Source organism: Lolium perenne, chromosome 6, assembly GCF_019359855.2.
Source record: "Lolium perenne isolate Kyuss_39 chromosome 6, Kyuss_2.0, whole genome shotgun sequence".
Classification (NCBI taxonomy): domain Eukaryota; kingdom Viridiplantae; phylum Streptophyta; class Magnoliopsida; order Poales; family Poaceae; genus Lolium; species Lolium perenne.
This window is the reverse complement of record NC_067249.2, coordinates 129,438,463-129,461,164: the sequence shown is the minus strand read 5'-3', so window position 1 is coordinate 129,461,164 and position 22,702 is coordinate 129,438,463. Positions and strand designations below refer to the sequence as shown.

At 43.9% G+C, this 22,702-nt stretch overlaps 1 protein-coding gene across 1 annotated transcript; it reads right to left on the bottom strand.

The window, feature by feature from the left end:
• Nucleotides 1-12,467: 12,467 nt before the first annotated feature.
• LOC127330381 (uncharacterized) lies at nucleotides 12,468-16,650 on the bottom strand. The gene is made up of 9 exons (XM_051356613.2): nucleotides 16,468-16,650; nucleotides 16,253-16,362; nucleotides 15,677-15,795; nucleotides 15,469-15,566; nucleotides 13,814-13,901; nucleotides 13,427-13,549; nucleotides 13,241-13,331; nucleotides 12,932-13,050; nucleotides 12,468-12,612 (listed from the first exon to the last, which is right to left on the bottom strand). The coding sequence occupies exons 1-9, from the start codon at nucleotides 16,524-16,526 to the stop codon at nucleotides 12,565-12,567; spliced, it is 855 nt and encodes a 284-aa protein (XP_051212573.1). The 5' UTR covers nucleotides 16,527-16,650; the 3' UTR covers nucleotides 12,468-12,564.
• Nucleotides 16,651-22,702: the final 6,052 nt, after the last annotated feature.

Below are 22,702 nucleotides of genomic sequence, written 5' to 3'. Positions count from 1 at the left end.
TGGTGAGGTGAGTCTACTAGACCTGGTGGGCATGGTGAGAGGGGTCTAGGGTGTGCACATTGGATTAAAGTCAAATGTGTATGTCACACATTGCAATGATGTTGGCATGCATGGGCATGGTGATCATGGCAATGGTTGGTCCTTTCATTTAGTGGCTTTAGGGTAAATGTGTACTAAGGAGAATGACAAGAGAGAGAAGGTGAGAAAAGTGAAAAGTGGTCGTAAAGTGGTTTGTACTTATATTTTAAACTATGTGTACTTCATATGTCTCAAGCAAAGGTCTCTCTTGGGTGTAATTTTGACCAAATTTCTGCATAGATGTGTTCTAAATAAGGTTCGGCAACAATGTGTGACATTGGTTTGAAATTTGGAGAGGTTTGATGAAATTTCTAAAAAATGAGGGAATCTAGAATCTGTTTCAACATAGCATCTTGGCTTGACTATTTTGAGCAATGGTCAATGATCTGGTCAAAGGGGTCAACACCAAAGTTGTTCATCTTGATGAGGTCTTGGATGAGGTGCAAAGATTTGGAGGGTTTTGGTTGAGAAATCTCTTAATAGAAGGGCCCAAAGTAGGGTACTTGTTAAAAGTGTCACATGTGACCATCATCATATGTGAGTTGGGAAATTCATTTATTTTCATTTTGATTTGGTTTTTCTTGATCCAATTGATGTTGTTGAGTGTTGAAATGGTATAGAGGAGTGATCCCACCATTCACACCAAGTCTTAGGGTCAATTCTCAATTTCATATTTTTGGCCATTTCTTCTCATATGCCTCTATGGACATTTTTATTTTCTTTTGTTTCACCTTGGATTTGATTTGTTAAGTACTAGGTAGTGTTTATTAATGTTTTCCAAACATCTAATCAAGTTAGAAAGGCCTAGGTTAAAGTTTTACAAAATTAGCCATAGGCACATATATGAGGCTATTTATATTTTCTCTTTTTCTTATTTGTTTCTCTTTGATCTAAATGATCATGGTTTAGGGTTTAGGATCATTTTCAAACACTTTAACAAACAAACATGGCAAACATCATCACCTACATGCATGAGCACTATGCATCTTGATTTATTAAAATAAAGTTTTTGTTGGCTCCAAAATTCGAAATAAGTGAAATTCATTTTCTTCTTTGTTTTAAAATTTGGGATGTTACAATGAACTCATTGTCCCTCACTCAAAACTTGGGATGAGAATTCGATCTGGTTCCTCTTCTTACAAGTGGATGCAAAAAGAATACTACGGATACCTTTGAGTGAGCACTTGACAGACGATTTTGTGGCATGGCATAAAACCAAAACATACACTTATTATGTTGAATGGAAAGCACCATTTTGGCTCCAAAGTCTATAGAAGAGATGGACAGGGAACATCACACATTAATCCAGTCTGGGGTCATCTATGGAAGTTACAACTCCCAGGTAAGGTGAAAATCCTTTTGTGGAAGGCGTTACACGGCACGGTGCCCGGGATGGCGGTTTTAGCTTATCGCCATATCAAGGTGCATCCCCAGTGCCCTGTATGTCAGCTTGGTCCTGAGGATATCAAGCATCTGTTGTTCTTGTGCGCTAGGGCACGGGAGGTCTGTGAGGAATTAGGTACATTAATTGGAAGCTATTGATCAGACACTGACTATGGCAGGTCGGGTTCGGTAATTCTCGAGTACCTTCTGCATAGTGCAAAGAAACGAGCTCCTGTCATTGATCGTTTGGGGTTAAAAGAAACTATTGCAGTGGGGTGTTGGTACATCTGGTGGCAAAGGCGTGAAACCGTAAAAGGAGATCATCTTGCCTCACCGGCTTTTGCTATCCATGCTTTAACTGCAAATTTTGGAGCTCCAAAAGCGAGTGCAAAGACTAAAAATGTTGCTTGGTCCAAGCCTCCTACTGGAGCTTACAAAATGGATGTTGATGCTTTGTACCATAACGATATGGGTCGGGTGCATTTGGAGCGGTGCTCCGTAACCATCATGGAGAAGCAATTGCAGGCAGGTCTGGCCCTATGAATTATGTTCTAAGTGCTGCTACTGCTGAGGCTCTAGCTCTCTTGAGAGGTTTATAGTTGGTCGATGATCTGGGTTCTCCAACAGTTATGATGCAATCAGACTTATTAGAATTAATTCAAACATGCAATGGGATTATTGAAGTGTGGAATCCGGATACAACTATATTGGCTGAGTGCTTTTTGAAGGCTGGATCGATCAAGGATACATCATTTTTTAAACATAAGGCCAAAGGCCTGGCTTTATATATAAAAACATCCGGCAACCCTGAAGGTCTGATACAATACACCCCACCACACCACAAGAACTGATACCAAGTTTCCGTCATAGTCTAGGCATACATATCAAAGGAATACACAGCAAATCAAAGACAGGCTAAACGCAGCACCCAACAGAGGGGTCTTCATCATCCAGTTGCCTCCGTCCCGATTCTTGCATGTAACCTCCTAAGCTCGTCCATTGCCGCATCCAGCAGTGGTCGGTCCCTCGGTCTGACCAGAGCCCTCCATCTCTGCATGTACATAGACATATGAAATATTGCATCAACGGGGTTATTGATGAGTTTCCCTTCTATAGATAACTTGTTTCGGATGTTTCAAAGCTCCCAACATTGAGCCGTGAAGGTGAACCAAGCTAGCCTACGAAGAGACCCCGAGAGACCCTGAACGATAGCGATGAAATGACCAACCCCTGTCGGATTCCAATCGCAGTGCATGAGTTCCCTAATTCCAGCCCACATCATCCTCGCAAAATGACAACCAAAGAAGATATGGTTACAATCCCCTATCTCCCCATAGAGGGGCAGTCCCCATTAGACGGCCCATTCCGCTTAGCCAGCTGGACCCCAGAGGGTAGCCTACTCCTAATGAGTTGCCAAAGAAACACCTTAATCTTGGGGGGGGGGGGGGCTAGCCCTCCAGACCTCCTTAAAGTGCGTCACTGCTACCCCCTGCGACAGCCAGAGATATCGACCTCCTTAAAGAAACACCTTAATCTTGGGAGGGACCCTAGCCCTCCAGAACTCCTTAAAGTGCGTCAGTGCCGCCCCTGCCACCTCCAGGATATCTCATTTCAACATTGCCCGAGGGAAGCTAACAAAGTGGCGCATAATCTTGCATAGACTGCTTTTCGAAAGAAACTCTTGTTTGGGATGGAGATCCACTAGAGTTTATTTTAGATGATGTAATAAACGATGTATCACTATTGTCTAATGAATAAAACACAAGGAAGCATTCCTTCAGAAAACAAGACAAGTAGATCTTCATGTAGGCCAGAAGGACATCCAAGACCTATGCTTATATATATATAAGGGAAAGGATGACAACTGGAGATTGGTCCATTCATCCAAGGGTTAATTATTGGTTTGCCACTACAGCCTGCGCATCACTCAGTTTTTCCACTAGAGCGGAATGGTGCTCAGTTTTGCCACCGCTTCTGGCGCAGCTGCTCTGTCGAGGCCAAACAGCCAGGCTTCAAACATTTATGTCTCGTGCCGTTACTGAAAATGGGGCCAGATCTTACAGGTAGGACCGTGCAATGACAAATTGGTGAAGACCGAACTACCCCTGCTCCCGTCACACAGCCACACACCGATCCGCTGCACCCACCACCACCCACGCCCGTGTCGGCACCACCTGCGCCACCACCACCTGCGCCGCCGCGTGGCCGTCCTGCGTGGACACCTGCTCCATAGCCACCGCCTCCAGCAGCACCTTCTCTTCCCCCCACCGTCTTGCGACGCAGTTGCTCGTTCCGCCACTGCGCCCTCCACCTGCTCGACGAAATGGCTAGTGGCGGCGACGACCTTGGCGAGATAGGCGTCGGGCCGGAGACCCACCGCGTCCGCGACTGGGTTCCCGAGGGGTAAGCCTTGTTCCTATTGAGCTTTGTTGTGCAGTGCAATAGTCGATTTGACATGGAGTGCTCATTGCGTTTGATTTTGCTTTTGGTGTGCTCATTGCCTCTCTGTTTTTGCTTGATTAGGATGGAATTGCGGTTTGCTTTCTTGGTGAACATTAGAAGGGAGCGATTCATTGTGGATGCAAAGGATCAAAAGAAATTCCAAGGAGGGTTTGATTATCGGTTGCCAATGGATTGTAATTGGAGTTTTAGACAATTTGGGGAGGTAATTTGGGGCCCATATCCTTGGGGTATGCATGATGAAGTGGAATTCAAATACTACGATGGGGAAGTGATTGGGTGAAAGCTAGTAATGATGAAGAGCTCGCTACCATATTTGCTAATCATAAGGAGAAAGAGAAATTTCATGTGAGGCTGCAAAATGATGTGGTTGTGCCGGCAGTTGGACCTTCTTGGATAGATTCATGTCGTCGTAATGGCAGCTCTAGCCAGAATAGTTCAGTTAGGGGAGCTTCAGTTAGTGCACGACGACATGGTGGCTCGTCAAACATGGGCACCGGTAGTAGGGTCCCAAGAGAAGTGGAGCCTGAGTACATCAATGATGAAGAGAGGCTATATTCTGATCTTGTGCATAATTTACGACGGCCATGTTGGGCTGAAAACCGAGATGAGTCTTACAATGAGGCTTTTGTGATTGATGATGAGGAGGTTGAGGACGAAGACCTTCCAACTATTGAATGGGACCCTGCAAACCCTCAGATGGAAGAAGGTACCATCTTTGCATCCATGAGTGAGTGTAGAAATGCACTTGTGACATACTGCATCAAGGCAGAGCGTACATTTGAAGTTGACAAGAGCGACAGAGGACGTTACAGAGTGCACTGTCCGACTGAAGATTGTCCATGGAGGATGCACGCGTCTAAAATGCAAAATAGCACGAATGTTCAAGTCAAAGTGAACCCTTCTAGGCACACATGCCTGGAATCAACCCTGAGGAAGGAAACAATCAGTAGAGCCAAGTCAAGATGGGTGGCTGAAGAAGTAAAACGGTGGGTGACAGAAGACCATCAAGTGGGTACAAAGGAGTTGCTTAAGAAGCTCAAAGAAAAGTTCAAGATAGAGGTACCATACATGAGGGTTTTCAATGGAAAACAACATGTTATGGATTCTATTTATGGTAATTGGCAGGAAAGTTTTAAACTGTTGTATTCATTTAACGGTGAAGTGGAGAAGACCAGCCCAGGTAGTATTGTAGATATTGACCACCACACCGTGGAGTACACATTGAGGGGAATGAGAATGACCAAAGAATGCTTTAGAAGGGTTTTTGTCTGCTTTGAGGCTTGTCGCCAGGGTTTTTTGGAAGGCTGCATGCCCTATTTGGCTATTGATGCTAATTTTCTCACAGCGAGGTTTAATGGATAGTTAGTAGCAGCTTGTGCAGTTGATGGACACAATTTTGTATTTCCAGTTGCTTATGGTGTGCTGGAGGCAGAGTCTGAGGAGAGCTGGACTTGGTTTCTGCAGAATCTGCGCTGGGCTATTGCACATCCCAATGGGTTGGTAATTCATACAGATGCTTGCAAGGGTTTAGAAGTAGCCATGGACAATGTGTTCCCTGGAGTAGAGCATAGGGAATGCATGCGTCACCTTGCTGCAAATTTTGGTAAGAAATTCAAAGGAAAGGTGTATGCCGACAATTTATGGCCAGCATCTTTGACTTGCAGTGTGAAGAAGCACAACTATCACATGAGGCAGTTATACAAAAATGACAAAGTGAAGGAATACTTGGAAACACACCACTCCAAGTTATGGGCCAAAAGCCAATTCAGTGAACTGAGCAAAGTTGACTATGTGCATAATAATCTTGCAGAGTCTTTCAACTCAACGATCCGAAAACTAAAGGGCCTTTATTTGGCGAATTTGCTTGACGAGATAAGGGTAGAATACGTGCAGAAATTTCTTGTTCGTGCAGGAATAGCAGAGGAAAAATTCATGGGACACATTATAATCCCTTCCGTGATGAATGAATTGAAGCAGAAAACAAGAGGCTTGGAAATGGACATGACTCGTTGCTCAGCTACAACGGCAGAGGTATCATTTTTGGATAAAGAGAAGAGGGAATGGAGATATCCAGTGGATTTAGAAGCTAGAACTTGCAGTTGTAGGCATTGGCAGACTACTGGGTTGCCATGCATTCATGCCTTGTTTTTCATCACTACTCTGTCAGGTCAAGCAGGGAACATACAACAATATGTGCATGATTACTACTCTGTTGCAAAGTTCAAAGCCACATATGCACATGCCTTACCTGCTTTGGAGGGAAAACAACAATGGGACGTAGTGGACCCTGGTTTTAAGCTTTGCCCTCCAGTTTTGAAGAGAGCAGCAGGTAGACCGAGGAAAAGTAGAATAAGACCTCACAGCGAAGGAGCTGGACTTGGACTGAGGAGACGTAAGTGCACAAGGTGTGGTGGGTCTGGTCATTTCGCTAAGTACTATGATAACGCAGTAGATCCAGCGTTCGGAGAGTGTTTCGATGCTTCAAATTATGAGCAAACTGATGATCAAAATGAGGATCCAGTGGAGGCTACAAGTGATGATCAAATTGATGATCCAATTGATATTCCAATTGATGAGCCAATTGATGATCCAATTGATGAGCCACAAAATGATCAAAATGATGATCCAATTGATGATCGGACTGATGAGCCACAAATGATCAAAATGATGATCCAATTGATGATCAAAATGAGGATCCAATTGATGATCCAATTGAGGAGAAAATTGAGGCTCCAAATGTTGGTGTCCAACCTTATGTGGTTGTGAGTTCTACTTGGTATGTAAATCTTGCCAATACTATTGTACATTTATCACTTGACACAATCTTACCGCCCTTTGTTTTGTATAGCTCTGTTGCAGGTTCGAACAAAGTTGTGGCAGTGAGCTCTGAGGTAGTTAAGGTGCCGACAACCAAGAGGAGAAGAAAATAAGCAATGAGCACAAGGATCACAAGGAGCAAAGTGGTGGCAAGAAGCTCAAGGACCAAGAACAAGCCGCAACGCTTTGTAGATGATTGAGTGGGAACCAACTAAAGTTCATGAATAATGTTGTATTTGTGTTTGAATGATGTTGGAATGATTAGAGTACATGTTTGAACTATGTTTGAATGATGTTGGAATGATGAGATTACATGTTTTGAGGAACTCATGTCAAAATGTGCTAAAAAGAGCTCCAAAGGTAGGGTAAATGGCCTCATTTCTAAGCAAGTTTTTTTGATCTTGTCTAAATTGGCCAAATAAGTTGACTACACATCTAGTCCATGTAAGAAGACTATGTGAGAAGGATTTCCATTTTTTGATTTCTTTTGAATTTTTTATGCTCATTTCAAATTTAGTCAAACCTGACTTTGACCATCATTTTAGCAAGTTTGAAACATGGAATTGAAAAACTAAGCATGGATCCTTCTTATTCACTCCAAAATGAAGCTTTGGTGAGGTTTTTGAAACTTTTCATGTTCCAAACCCTAAACCTCTTGTCTTCACCCTCGATCTCATAACCCTAAACCCTAACCCTAACCCCTAACCCTAACCCTAAACCCTAACCCCTAACCCGAAACCCTAACCCTAACCCTAACCATAACCCTAACCCCTAAACCCCAACCCTAACCCTAACCCCTAACCCCTAACCCTAACCCTAAACACTAAACCCTAACCCCAAACCCCAAACCCCTAACCCTAACCCTAACCCAAAACCCCTAACCCTAACCCTAAACCCTAACCCTAACCCCTAACCCCTAACCATAACCCCTAACCCTAAACCCTAACACCTAACCCCTAACCCCTAACCCTAACCCCTAACCCTAACCCTAAACCCTAACCCTAACCCCTAACCCTAAACCCTAACCCTAAACCCTAAACCCTAACCCCTAACCACTAACCCTAACCCCAAACCCCAAACCCTAACCCCTAACCCCTAACCCTAAACCTATTGTCTTCACCCTCGATCTCATAACCCTAAACCCTAAACCCTAACATTTTAGCAAGTTTGAAACATGGAATTGGAAAACTAAGCATGGATCCTTGTTATTCACTCCAAAATGAAGCTTTGGTGAGGTTTTTGAAACTTTTCATGTTCCAAACCCTAAACCTCTTGTCTTCACCCTCGAACTTGTACCCCAGTATTTGAGATATCACATTAGACACATGGTTTTTTTGTTGGACATCATGTAGACCATGTTTATCAACTAGAATCGGTAGTATATGACATAAGAAGACTATGTGAGAAGGATTTCCATTTTTTTTGCATTTTTATGCTCATTTCAAATTTAGTCAAACCTAACTTTGACCATCATTTTAGCAAGTTTGAAACATGGAATTGGAAAACTAAGCATGGATTCCTTGTTATTCACTCGAAAATGAAGCTTTGGTGAGGTTTTTGACACTTTTCATGTTCCAAACCCTAAACCTCTTGTCTTCACCCTCGAACTTGTACAGTGTTTGAGAAAACACATTAGACACATGGTTTTTTTGTTGGACAGCATCTAGACCATGTTTATCAACTAGAATCGGTAGTATATGACATAAGAAGTCTATGTGAGAAGGTTTTCCATTTTTTCGATTTTTTTGAATTTGTTATGCTCATTTCAAGTTTGGTCAAAAGCCTAATTTTGACCAGCTAACCCTATTCTTCTAGAAGGAAACCGGACCGATCCGTGGGTTGCTCTGTTTTGCATTGTGGACCGTTCACTACGGTAACGCCAGCCGTCCGATCTAGCCTTCTAGGATGTTTCGCGGCCGATCCGTGGACGCCCTTGTTCTTCAACATGATTGGTTCCTTTCTCCACGTGTACGATGGACTATTAGGACACTGAAATGTCCGTTGGGCCATCCCGCGTGTCTAGGCCTGCGATGCATACGCCATGCATGCGCCATGCAGGCACCACGAAGCTCGCTCGCCAGCGCCCCTTTCCACATACCTCACTCGCTGACGCCTTTTATTGCATCATCGCAGCGTCTCAGCGTTGCCATCGTCTCAGCTCTCGCAGTGATGCAACATCATCAATTTTTCCATCGTCTCAGGCCGTGCCATAGTCTCACGCGTCAATACGCTTAATTATTTTTGGAAGACGGCTAGCCACGCGTAGCCCTAATTCATTAGGAACCCGAATGATGAGCCAACCTGTTTATAAGGGGCATCTCTTCCTCTCCCACACACCAACCGAGCGAGCCTCTCTTCCTCTCCCTCTCCAAAGTACCACGCACCCAAGCGAGCCTCTCTGCCTCTCCGAAGATGCAGTACACGGGAGCAACCTTCCGCCGTCCGCGCACCGCGCCGGAGCTACTCTATCCGGCGGACGTCCTCGCCGAGAACACGCTCCGTGTGTGGGAAAAGTCGAGGTGGAGGACCGAGGTCGAGCTCACTCGAGACTTCCTCGACGAGGGCTTCTCCCACCTCCCACGGGGCTCGCCCGTCATGTACCGCCTCAACGAGTCTCGTGAAGGCGTCTCCCTCAATCTGCTGACGGTCACCTTCGCCAACCGATTTGATGCGTATGCCCTCCTCTGTGAGGCCTTTTGGTGCGGTTGCGAGTCAATCTTCTTCACCACCTAGAACGTCTTCACCAATTGCGACACCATCTTCTTCTCCGGGAACCGTATGCACTGCCTCCCGTACTACAAGTGAAGACGCTGGTGAAGACGGTGGTGCGGCGCAGGTGCTGCGGCAGGTGGTGGGGCCAAGATGTGTTCTCGTCAAGCTAATCATGTTTTTTTAGCCTTACGTTTCGTGTCACTCAACTTATCTATCTAGGGTACCCATCTATCTATCTAGGGTACCCATCTACTATCTAGGGTACCCATCTATCTATCTATCTAAGTTATTTCCGTGTAATGGTGGAACTAAGCATCTTATGTATCAAATTTATCTAAGTTATTTTGCGTGATGATCTGACTACCAATATTTGCATCTCATATATCTTAGTTTTCTATGATTTCGATGTAATATATCAAACATGGATCAAAGTATGAACTTTTATGTAATATAAGTAGGGTACCCATATAAGTATGAAACAAAAAATCACAAACACGCAATGCTTGAAATCAGAAAATGCACCCTTTTTCCCCGCAAAAACTATGATTTCGATGTAATATATCAAGGGTATGAATCATGAAATCACAAACATGGATCAAAGTATGAACTTTGATGTAATATAAGTAGGGTACCCATATAAGTATGAAAAAAAAATCACAAACACTCAATGCCTGAAATCAGAAAAATGCACCATTTTTCCCTCGCAAAAAAAAAAGATGCACCCTTTTTTGTTTGATTATTTTTCCAACCTAAATCACAAACACGTAATGCTTGAAATAACAAAGACGCACCCTTTTTTTGGTTAAGTAGCGTGCATAAACACAAAGTACAAACATATGCGTCCTTACACCATAAACCAAGTCATGAACTAAAACTAACTATAGCTAGATTTCTTCCTTTTGCTTTTCAATATCTTTCCATCCATCCCACTGGTTACCAGAGCAATTCTTAACGCTACCAAACAAAGTGGTATTGGGTTCGAGTTCAAGCTGCACCCCTTTTTGTTTGTTCATTTTTCACCCTTTTTTTAAAGACCCTTCTCATCTGCCCAAAGCCAAACCTTTGCCACTAGCGAATTTTGATCAGATTTATTTATTTCAAGCTTGCAAATTCAAGCTTACAAGTTCATACAATTTGAAGCTTACAAATTCATCACAAAGTCATGTCTTTCCATACAATGTCAACATTAAACCTAGTGTGATGACAATACCACCTACAAATGCACAAATGTAATTCCATTTTTTTATTGATCTTCGAGCTCTCTAATCTTCTGGTGCATCCTCCTTAGCTCAAAAGCTACCTCTCTGTCAATGCGTGCTCCGCCCTCCGTCTCTTCTGCAAGAGCTATCGCGGCGACCCGTGTCGTTTGTGGCAAGATGGGCAACCATTATTCGTGCTCATCTAGCAGCTGATTCATCAGTGTCTGGACCAAAACATCAACCCAAACGAAGAAGCATTTTATCTGCAAACACATGAAACAGATCAACCATATTGAGCACAAACTATGCACAAAATACTGAAATTTTCCCTACTCTTACCCCTTTCTCGCTGCTGCACACGTAGAACGGACGATTGGTGTTCTTCGATGTGCGCGAAATCCTCCGATCAACGACCGCCCGGCACCGTGGACAGAGGAGGATCGGCACCTCCATGAGCACCGGAAGCTCGAACCGAGAGGTGGCGCGGGATCTGAACCGTGACTTGCTTCTGGTAGACGGCTGCACCCTCCGCAGCTCCTGCCGTCGGCGGCGCTCCCCGTCAACAAGGCTCTCTCAGTCGCCCGCGCTGCACCTCTGCGAGGGGCCGTCTCCAACCCCGTCGATTTCTGCTCACCGCTGCGAGCTCCGCCGCGCGTTCAGGTGATTTTAAATGGGGTTGAGCTCCAACGGTTGCCCTGTGGGTCCCACGTGAAACGGCCAGCAACGGTCCTCTTTTCAAACGCGTCTCCACCTGGTCCCACCTAAAATAGCCGAGTCAAGGACATTGACCTGAATGAAACGGCAGACTCACAGAACGAGTCGTTGCACACAGACTAGTGGCAAAACTGAGCACAATTCACATCTAGTGGCAAAACTGAGTGTTGCGCAGGCTGTAGTAGCAAACCAATAATTAACCCTTCATCCAATCGTTCATACATTACATCTATTCCATCGCCGCCATACACCATATAACTCAAAACCCTAGATCGATCTGACCTTCAACTCGCTGGGAACCCCTTTGTAATCATATTTGTGTTCTCCGTATCAATACAATCTGAAGGTATGAGTAGGTTTTCTCTCATCAAACCGGGCCCTGAACCTGGGCAATATGTGTCTATCCATTACACTTTGGCATGAGCCCTAGTACGTACAAATAAATGTACTCTCGAGATCATTGGAATTACGGTTGCAAGGGTACAAGAGACTATTCATCGACATCGGTTTAAATGAAATAAATTTGTGGTTAAATTAAAATGAAAACATGTGACAAAAAGAAGATATCCGTAATATCCTAGGAACTACCTTTCTTCTCGGCAATGTTCTCACTTTTCATTCTCCCACCTCCAAACCACATATGGTATCTCTAAAAGAAGGATGTCGTCATACCACTGAACGTGCCATTAATTATTGTTGACACAAATTTGAAGAAGCTTTCATGGACAAGTCACTTAGCAAAACATGAACATGTGGTCGGTCCATGTTTACAGTAGATATATGGTGATGACACAACCTTTATTCTTAGGATTTGTTGTGGGGCGGCCTCCCAAGGGAGTCGTCATGTTTCGAGTGGTGGACGGTCAACGTTATATTTTTCCCAGATCAAATTAACACAGTGCTTGAAATGGGGACACAGCCCAAGGATCACAAGTCACAGCAAAGGACTGCACATCACCAAAATGCATTATCAGAATTTATATCTAAGCGTCTGTTTACAAAATAGAAACAGACACACATTATTCTAGCTGAAATCCTAGGCATTCTACCCCACCTTGAATTGCATCAGATGGTGCTTCAACACTACAACTCGTGTTCCTGAAGTTTTCAGTGACATGATACATCATGTGAACTTCAAGCATTAACACGTCATCAACAAAAAAGCACAAGATTGAAGTAGTCAAGGTTCTTGCTGAATTCACGCAAGTGTCCTCTGCCCCGGTTTGGTGTGTTCATCTTCTTCAACCTGTCACCCCAGACAGACAAGTAAACCATGCTGAACCATGAAGCAAGCAACATAACCACGAAACTGAGATCACTATGAGAGGTTTCAAGCAGCATATATGAAACTAATGCATGCATTAAAGCATTATACAGATTTTGAAAGATAAAATTCACAACTTGCCCCCAAAAAAGATAAATTCACCATAGTACCACGTAGTAATGTATGTAAGGAATAGTTAAGGGGTTTATCAGTTGATTAATGAACCAATTATGCAATTCTTGAAGCAGTTAAATGCAATATGTTAGAGACATAATATTCAGATTCGAAGTGTATGCTTTACCTCAGTGATAACCTTTCTCGACTTGGTTCCAATAATTGGCCTGGAACTGGAAACAGAGCATGTTCCCCTTTGTTTCTTTGTAACTGGCTGATGTATAAGATCATCTTGATCTATGCCACCTGCAACCATTTTAGAGCGTTTAAAGATCGGTACACACAGCTATCCCTTCTCGGTGAAATAAGCAATTCAGTCTGTGAATGTATATTGGCAGGCCAAGACAAAGATTGTAACTGAGAATCAACTACTAAACCCAAAACATAGGAAACGTATCTAATGTCAAAGTTAAATCAATAAAAAAAAAATCATTACCATACTTATCACTACAGAGGTCTTGAAAATCTACCATGTCTTCCATATCCTCTTCGATCCCATCACCTTCAACATATTCAATCTCATTTTCCTGGAATGGCAAGACAAGTCACACTATGAGCCTATAAGGAAGCTTGTGAATAATGTTATCAGGAGAATAAACCAGTTTGCCAGCACAATGCTTACATGCTCCTCTTCATACTCAAAATCCATCTCATCAATAAAATCCCTGGACGGTTTTAAGGGGATATTTGGAATATCCCCATACATGTTTCTGTTCAGGCGTTCCAATAATTCGCTAGTAATACTCTGCATCACAATGAACATGCATGTCAGAATATGGCAATGGATAACCGACACTTAAAACGTTGACCAAAGAGGCACAGATCCCTCCTTTGGCTGTCCATTGTTAGGTAGAAGATGAGACCTCTCCAACAGTGATATCATCCAGTTTTAATTCGGTCGTCCTTGGGACTCGAACCCGGGTGGGCTGGCTGTGCACTCACACGCTTTGCCACTGAGCTAGCACTCAGTTCTCTTGGCAACGATTACAAGAAAAGAGAAGAAAAAAACCTTGTCTATTTGTGCAGCCCTTTCAGCTTTCTCCATTCTCCCGCGATCACGTTGTATCTTCTTTCTAGGCACTGTCATTACCTTCTCCCTAGAAGAAGAAATGAATATGTTCAACATCTTCTTCATGCACTAAGGAAGTTATTTAAAATCCAACTTCATCAACAAGATGAATCTGCTTGGTATATGATATATAAATAGTGAATATACTGTCACACAAAAACTCAGATGACCAGTAGTTCTAGTGTCCATTTATTTTGTCTTTGATTTCATATACTGCTGCCAAATTTCAGCCACCTGACTACTACCTTAGTAGGCTACTAGCTATATTTAATTCTGTGCCCCTGGTTTCTTAGTTGTGCTCACTTTTCCCCTTCTAGACATGAAATAGGGAAAAAAAAAGGTGACACATAATCTGCAATAACTCGAGCATCCAAGCTCCTAATAAGATATACTCAGTGTTGTTCGACATATAATGACAAGCCCTATCCAACAATATATTGAAATTTAATCCAAACTCGATGAAACACTAAGCTGAGTTTTTGACGTGGGGAAAACTGAGCAAAACTAAGGGTTGGGGGGCACAGGAGTAATAATCCCATATTTTAACTCCCAAGGTTCAGCAATGTGAAAATGCAGTATGGCTTCAGCAATAGTAGCCGGAAGTATTAATTTTGGCATCTAACAGTTCGGTGGTTTTCAACATTTAGCTGCTTGATTATTTATTTTACCACATGAGATCTGCATTTGCATTAAGTAAGGGGGGATAACAGTTACAAAGGCTTGCATCTGGAAGCAAAAATAATACTACCTCTATCCATAAAAGGATGTCACAAGTTTGTCTAAATTTAGATGTATCTAGGCACTCTTTAGTGTGTATAGATACATCCAAATTTAGAAAAATTTCTAACATCCTTTTATGAACGGAGGGGGTAATAAAAATGCCGCAGAGGCAAAAGGCTATCGGCTGGTCAATATTACAGACTACTCATATGCCTTGCCTAAGGAGGCTGAAATCATCTCGAACATTTAGCTTCTTGTCACTCTTTACTCAAGTTAATCAATTCCATCATTCCAGTAATTTCTGCTGTATTATATTACTACCGTTTAACAGAATGCAGAAATACTTTACAAGATTTATGAGACTCAACAATGAAACTCGTGAACGAATCCACTAGTGAAACTTATAACATCATTTCTGCTCCCATTGTCAGTAGAAAATACTGCTACAACTAACAATAAATTTTGCGGGAAGCCAACCTTACTATACCACTCTCCTTGAGGACCATCCTTTCGAAGTTTGTGAGCTAACTAAGTAAATTTATCCATGCTGAATAGGTTCCCCCCGTGTTCGCTCAACTGTTTCTTGCTAACAAAACATCTGCATTCAGCAAATGTGAAAAAATGCAGTGTTGAACTGCTCGCTTAATCGAGCGTTTGTCTGTTTGTTTCTATATAAAAGTTGACAAAGGCTGTCCTAAGCTAGCCTGCATCCCTCCCAGATAGAATTGTGATTTAATTAACCAACTATGTAGCTGTTGACAAGTACAAACTGCAGCGTTCAATCAGAATATCCATATTTGCAATCATGGACATACAAAAACATAACAACAAAAAACGTGTAGCTCTTGTTTCCCAAGAAGTAGAACAAGTCCTACCTCACTTTCAGTTGAAGTTTCCTCATCCGTATTCGATACTGTGTCATTTTTGTCAATCGCTGCTTGTTCTTGAGCACAAGTAACTTGGGCCAGAATTCCTGCATAAATAAATAAGCATGTAGTTGAACTTGATTGTTCTCATCATGTCAACGTGGCAATAGGGCATATTGGTATGGGAAAAGATATCAGGTGGAGATCCAGTCCAGACCAGATGCTTGTTGATCACTTCCATAGCGTCCTCGTAATTCTTGGGCAGCTTAACCCTCTCCCACAATTTGTTTGGCATGTGAGCTCTCTCAGGAGTTTTCATATACAAGTAGAAAATACCTTCATGACCATCATATACAAGAAACGCTCAGGGAGAGGAAGAAAAGATTCAAAGATTGTATATACAAAGACACTAGTATATCCTTAGAACCTTTTAAGGATACCACAAAGATTTGAGGATGTGTCACCCTATTGTTGTACTGACATGTGGCCAAGGATCCATGTATCAGTTGACACATAGGGTAGTAATAAAAAAATTAAGTGCCAATGTTAGGGGTGGTGAGTTATTAATGTATAGCGTATGTTAACTACAACAACAATCCCTGTGAGAGCGAGAATATTCAATTCCCCTCATGGTTTCTAAATCATTTGCACCATCTACATCATCTGTTGTAGTGCAAATTTCTAACAAAATAATGTGTGGGACTAGCTAACAAAGAAGGGCGGCACGATTTCGATTAATTCTAATCAAAAGTAGTCACAATCTGTACACAAGGGAAAGGTAGAGATCAGTCACCGTCGTGGTCACGGATGGTGGCGTAGCGGCTGTTGGCGAGGGGGCAGGAGCTCCGGTTGCAGATTCCCGTCACATTGTAGGGGTTCCGGCACAAGATCCCCGTCGTGAACCTGCGCAAAACCACACGCACCCACCGTCGCGTCATGTAAAGAAGCAACACGGGAAAAACCTAAAAGTGCATATATAAGAGGAGACAGCAACAGCTGCTCGCGTACTTGGCCATGAAGCTGCAGTGGCCGTGGCGGATGCAGTGCCATACCACCTCGTCGCTCATCTTCGACACCGCTGCTAGCGTGCCTCCTCGCGTCCTACTTAGGCTCGCGCTTGTCCTGCTCTGTGCTAGGGGTTTGTGGCTAGCGAGGTTAGGGTGCTGCCGCTGTGTAGGAGGAGTTGAGTTGGACGGGTAGGCGGCGGCGAGAGGTGAAGACGGACGGGAATACGACAATGACATATGTGTGGGCTGGGCTCAACTTCAGAATTTGGAGGCTCCGAATTATTGGACCGAAATTTGTTGGGTATGATTGGGGAAAGGCCGATCTTTCAAAGGCCGATCTCGCACGTGTCAAGATGTAACAATAAAGCAATCTATCTATCTCTACTATTAAGAGCAAACTGGTGAATGCCTGGTGTCACATTTTCAGGATGGACAATAATACCCCCACGTCACAAAGAAAACGCAACTAACAAAACGCATCACAGCCAACCCACACATTTTCTAACAGATCGCATCTATATTTTGGGATCGTAACAAACCAGATGAGTCTATACACCTAATACCTGGTGGCCCCTTTTTTGGTAGGCAGTTCTTCTATGATTGCCATGCACTTGTTCCCCGGTGGAAAACGAACTTCTCCTTGACAACCGGTGGTTACTTCATTCATCAGTGAATCGTCTATCTCGGACGAACGACAAAGAGTCACTAGCAGGTGGATTTACATCAAATCAGGCTTCCTCGCACTCCCCGATACCAAGCCGAGCAGTCTCCACCGCCATGGCGCCACCAGCCCATGGAAGATACTAATACAAGCGCAGCTGCAGGCGGCGTCCGCAAGGGCGCCGAAGCACGCGACACGTATGGGTTAGCGAAGGTAGTGTTTCTGGTCAATGGTCATCGTCGTCATGTTGGAGCAGCGAAGACCCGATTCAAGGTCGTGCAGCAGTAGGCCAATACCGTCCGCACTCGACACACAACAGTGGTAGTACGTGGAGCATGGTGATCGATCTACAGGCAGGATGGGTGGCCGGCCGCAAGTAGTTGTGGGCACCTTCGATGACGGCAGTAGATCGAGGATCGAGTTGTTGTACTGTCGTGTAATTCAGCTTGATCCTCTTCCTATACATGCAATTATTTTTAAAGATTCGTTTTGATAAGTATTGGTAATGTTTAGATTAGTACGTCACGGGAATGTTGATCCAGCGTCAGCTCATTAATCAAAGTGTATTTGCTAAATAGAGTTAAACACTCTCAACAAACTGATCCAAAAAATTAGTCCCACCCATCCAACTTATCCGTCAGCGTAGAAAATTAATTCCAAACGACCAAAATTCTGGAAACATGGCTCCCGCAACTTCGTCATCTCTCGGCCTCACCATGCATCCAATCGATCTATCCTATCCAGAGAAAAAGGAGACACCAACTGGCCGGAGTTGACTCGAGGGCTGAGCAAGTGGAGCCGTGGAGGTCCCATGGGATTCGCGGACCTCTTGTACTGGAAAGCCGGGAAGGCGGTGCCGGACTCGGACGGTGACATGAACGCGGACGCTAGGGAGGGTGGTGTGGCCGGTGCCGGCGAGAGCAGCAACAGGCGGGAGGACCAGTTGCACGACGCAACATGGGACCGCTTTGATGTGCGCCTTGGCCGGCACGGAAATGGGTGGTGCCTCCAAGTGAAGCGCAGCTTGCCGAGGTCCTCCGTGGGGAATTTATCGTCGCCCATGTAGTTGAACATCTATTCCAGCTCGCCAACCGGTCGTGACAGCACGAAATTCAGACAGACAATTCAGTCGGTAGTGGGCACCGTGTGACATAATTACCTCGAGAGCTGAGCAAGTATAATTTGGTTGCCGGTGCAGGTTCGTTGCGTCGGGGATCGCAGGGGAAAAGGACGAGGGAAATTGGAGGGGCTCGAGCTGGACAAGGTCTGTAGCTACAAGACACCTCCGACAGGTCCATGGAAGGCGTTTTCATTGTCGTTGTCGTTGTTCTCCGTCTTCTCTAATTGGTTGGTAGAGGTGCATCCTCTCCTCCATGGGCCCTCCTTGGCGAGGAAATAGCCTAAGGAATTTAGAGCACATACAATGCAGACGCTTATTTAGGAGCCCTAGGATTTTATTCCGGGCCAATCGGCAGTTGTAGGATCGATCCCGGACGATGGACGCTTATTTTCGAGAGGCGGCGCAACGTTTTGCGTCTAGCGCTTCCTCAGATTATTTCTTACTCCACAAAAAACGGATCTACCAGTTAAGAGAAATAGGCGCCTGATATTTGAGAGAAGCCTTGGAGTGGCTGGACTCTTTCCTGAACGCTAGGATTAATTGATCAATTGTTTTTCACTCAAGCCTCTATACAAGCGTTCCGCGCTGACATGCCCTTAATGTCACCGCTATTTTTTCATATTGTGAAGCATTTCTAAGATTAGTATTGTGCATAGCTTGCAGCAGGGATTCAAGCTATGGCCTCTGTGTTGGACTCACGACTGGAAGAACATTGCGGTGGGGCATGGCGGATGACCTCACCGACGCGGCTCTCTTTGGGCAATGCATCTCACGAGCCAGGATCAGATTGTGTCGTGCTGTCTGCCGCCCGAACGTACTAACGGTGTATGAGGCGTGGAATCAACTGGAGAAGCTAGGTTGTCGTTCGCCTTCATCGGTCCTCATGCTGCCAACCACCGCCCAAGGTTGCCGCCGCTTCAGGGGCGGAGCTGGAGGAAATTCTTCCCTGATGCATGTTTAACCTTGCAACTTTGCTACAAGTTGAAACTGTTCCTCCATGATGCACTTTTTTAAGTTTAACCTGATGCACTTACCTATTAATCCCATAAATAATGCTAAATTTTTCTTTTCACCCTGATGCATGTGCATCAGGGTCACTCCAAACAGCTCCGCCCCTACCGCCGCCATGCCGTGACGCTGAACGCGCACAACTTGCTGTGTAAGATACCCCACGACAAAGTTTTCTATTGACATGTTTGTCCAAGTACACATTAGTAGTTAGTGAAGTTTTCTACTGACATGTTTGTTCAAGAATATGCTCTAATTTATTGAAGGCATGAACCGTCAGTAACATATAAACTGAAGTTCAATCTTTTCTTGGTCGAGGCTGAAGCTGACACGGTCGTTCCCATCACTGATCAGGACATGAGGCCATGGTGGTCGCAGCAAGAGAGAGAGAGAGTTCAGGCGGCAAACAAGAAGAAGCTCAGCACCCTTGTCACGCTAACAGTTTGTATGATTTCTAGAGAAAGAAATGGCCAGTGTCTTCAGGAACGAACACAAACATATTCAGCACATTATCACTCAGATAGAAAACTGACGCTATGCATTGGACTTGAACCAGAGCAAGCGATGGTTGTTTTGTTCTGCTACCTGAAGAGACCAATTAGTAGGAGCGTTCAAATTCAGAGTTTGATATTATTATCTTTCGGTGTTAAGCTATGTACTACCTCCATTCCAAAGCTTAATGCTTTTTTTTTTTTTGAAAAGTCAAATCAAGTAAAGTTTAATCAAAATTTTAGAATAAACTATCAACAAATATAATATTTTGTAGATACCATACGAAATATATTTTATTATCTATTTAATGATATTAATTTTGTATTTTGCATTTAATGATATTTGGCAAAAGCTTAATCAAACTTACCATAGTTTGACTTTCTAAAATAATATAAGCCTTAAGTTTTGAGATGAAGGTAGTATAATGTAGACATGCACCCCTATGTTGGACGGAGTTTCAAGCTATATAAACTTTGAAAGTTCGAAACCACTTTTGTACATTAGAAATCTATGTTCTACTAGAAAAAAAGAAGCTAAAGTAGGTTTATACGGTTTGAATCACCGCATAACACATACGTGTGTATCAACCCATGTAGGTAACAAATCCACTCTCTTTTAAATCTGACAAAAAATAGAGATATATCCTTTCACATTCCAAAACTGTAAAAAAATAAAACTTCCAAGACATCAGAGGTGGCATTCTCATTTTAGGTAACCACATCTTTGTTTAGCGTACACACGTTCATTTCCTTTATGTTTTTTGTAGTTAGAGATAGTTATCTTTGTTGCGATCAACGAATAATCAGAGACAAAACAAAGAGAAAAGAACATTTTCATTTTAACGCATGCAACCTGCCAACAAGACATTTAGTACGCCAACATCTCTTGTGCTACATGATAACCATTAAATTTTCAAATCAGAAATACAATGATTTATCAGCTTTGATAGTAAACCGAGTCGCATTTCATTGATTTACTAATATTTCGAAAAACGTGCTTAAGAGATAGCAATATGAGATGATGACCTTTAAAGCGACCATATCAATGCTACTCAAAGAAAATGAAATTGGGGGTATGAGGGACAAGAATAAATATGTTCTATTTTGTCTTGCAAGGAGATAATGGTTAAGGAGACAAGACTGCTGAGGAGAAAAAGAAAAAAAAGGAATAAAATATATGTCTTCATAGTTGGCACGTGTTTCTGAAAAATAACTAGCAAACACTGGTTAACATTTTGGATTAGTATCTAACATATTTATGAATTAACACAATCAGTGAATAAATGTACCATTTTCTGTTCCGTGGCAACGCACGGGCATTCTACTAGTACCTAATAATAAAGAAAATAGTGTTTCCGTGGTTCGGTCCGTTTGGTTTGGTACGCTAGATTGTTTCGTCCGATCACGCTAGATTGTTTCGTCCGATCGCTATCGCTAAAAAAGCCTACGTCAAACTCTTGGTATCGTACGTTGCTCTTTCTCCTTTTGCTGCTCGCTCCTTCCAATTCCATATATGAGACTCAGGAACGGACTCCTTCCAATCTCGGCTAAATAAACCACGCGTTTCCCGCACGGACTCCCTCAGGTCTCGGCTAAATATAAACCATGTGTTACTTGCACACCAGGCACCAGATCCTTTTTTGCACGAGCAAGGAGCGGGGAAGATGGCGTAAGAGGAGATGTGGCGGATCTTGGCGATGGCGCTGACAACAGCTATTCGGCATGCGTCCGAGGACAGGGGCGACCCAAGTCCGGGGCACTGCAGCAAACTCCACCACGCTTCGACTCATGATGACGGAGCCCCCACCTCCGCACCTGGTCTGCATCCTCGCGGCGACGCGGCTACCCGTCGACTTCCCTATGTCGAAAAAAAATTGTTGATACAAGAACTGCCGGACGGTGCGGGGATACGACATCGATTGAGCGAGAACATGGTTTACTGGATGGGAAAAATAGCTGCGTAATCGTACCAGTACCTAATAGACATCAACGATCAAGAGGACGAGGCGACGTGAGGACAGAGACGATGGCAAAACGATGCCAGAAATCGGCCTCCACAACCAGCCGCATGTCCCGTACCAGCAGCTGGCCGGAGATGAACAAGCTCACGTCCACTCCGGCCTGGATCCATCGTGCTTCTTGGAGTAGGCCCGTTCGTGCATAGATTGGCAAGCGATCTTTTCTCTGCCCGACATGAACTCCAATTTGCCCGTTCGGCAATAAAGCACTCGAGTTCCAGCGGCGGCTGGGTTATGTGGGTTGTGGCTGGGCACGCTGAGCACATCTTCGGACTTCAGCTGGCTCAGAAACGGGGGGCACTTGGCCGTACGCGTAGTGCTTCACGTCCAACATACACGCCGACAAGATAGATGTGAAGTAGTTTTAGGCGACATCATGAGGTTGGTGAGTCGGCCAGCCGGGCCGGCGAGGTTGTAGAGCACGTCGGGAGCCTACCAATAGAGATGATTTGCCGATTCCCGGCGAGTTGGGCTGCTCGACAATGCTCGAACACCAGAAGGATAGTGGGATTGGGCCGGTAGTTGGTTCACGCCAGCGTCGATGACAGATATATTGGTGAACATAACGATCTTGTATGTGGGAGAGTCAGTCGGAGAACTGGTTGTTGTTGTTGTTGTTGAGGAACACCTAATCAAGAGAGTGTCTTTTGCTTGCCCGATTGGTTGTAGGATTGGCTCAGTGATCTTGTTGTTCGCAAGAGCGAGGTACGTAGCTGAACTTGGAGAGTACGAGGTTGGCTTGAACCGGGTTCTGTGCACAAATTGAAGTTTTGTATGAATGCTAGCTTCATATCAGCATGAGCGCATAGAGACTTGAAGCTGGACTTGCGAGTTGCGACGAACTACTCACTTCGTACAGGCTGGATGTAGTAAAAGTTCCTCTAAACTGTGATATCATCAGCTATCTATTGAAGTGAAGTTTTTTTTCTTCAGTTTCG

Bases quoted from the DNA above. Each gene is read 5' to 3' on its own strand.
- LOC127330381 (XM_051356613.2), bottom strand. From the start codon at position 16,526: ATGAGCGACGAGGTGGTATGGCACTGCATCCGCCACGGCCACTGCAGC. The intron at 15,567-15,676 runs GTCTGGACTGGA...TTATTTATGCAG, and splicing joins AAGTGATCAACAAGCATCTG to GAATTCTGGCCCAAGTTACT. The intron at 13,550-13,813 runs GTTTTTTTCTTC...ATTGTGATGCAG, and splicing joins GGGCTGCACAAATAGACAAG to AGTATTACTAGCGAATTATT.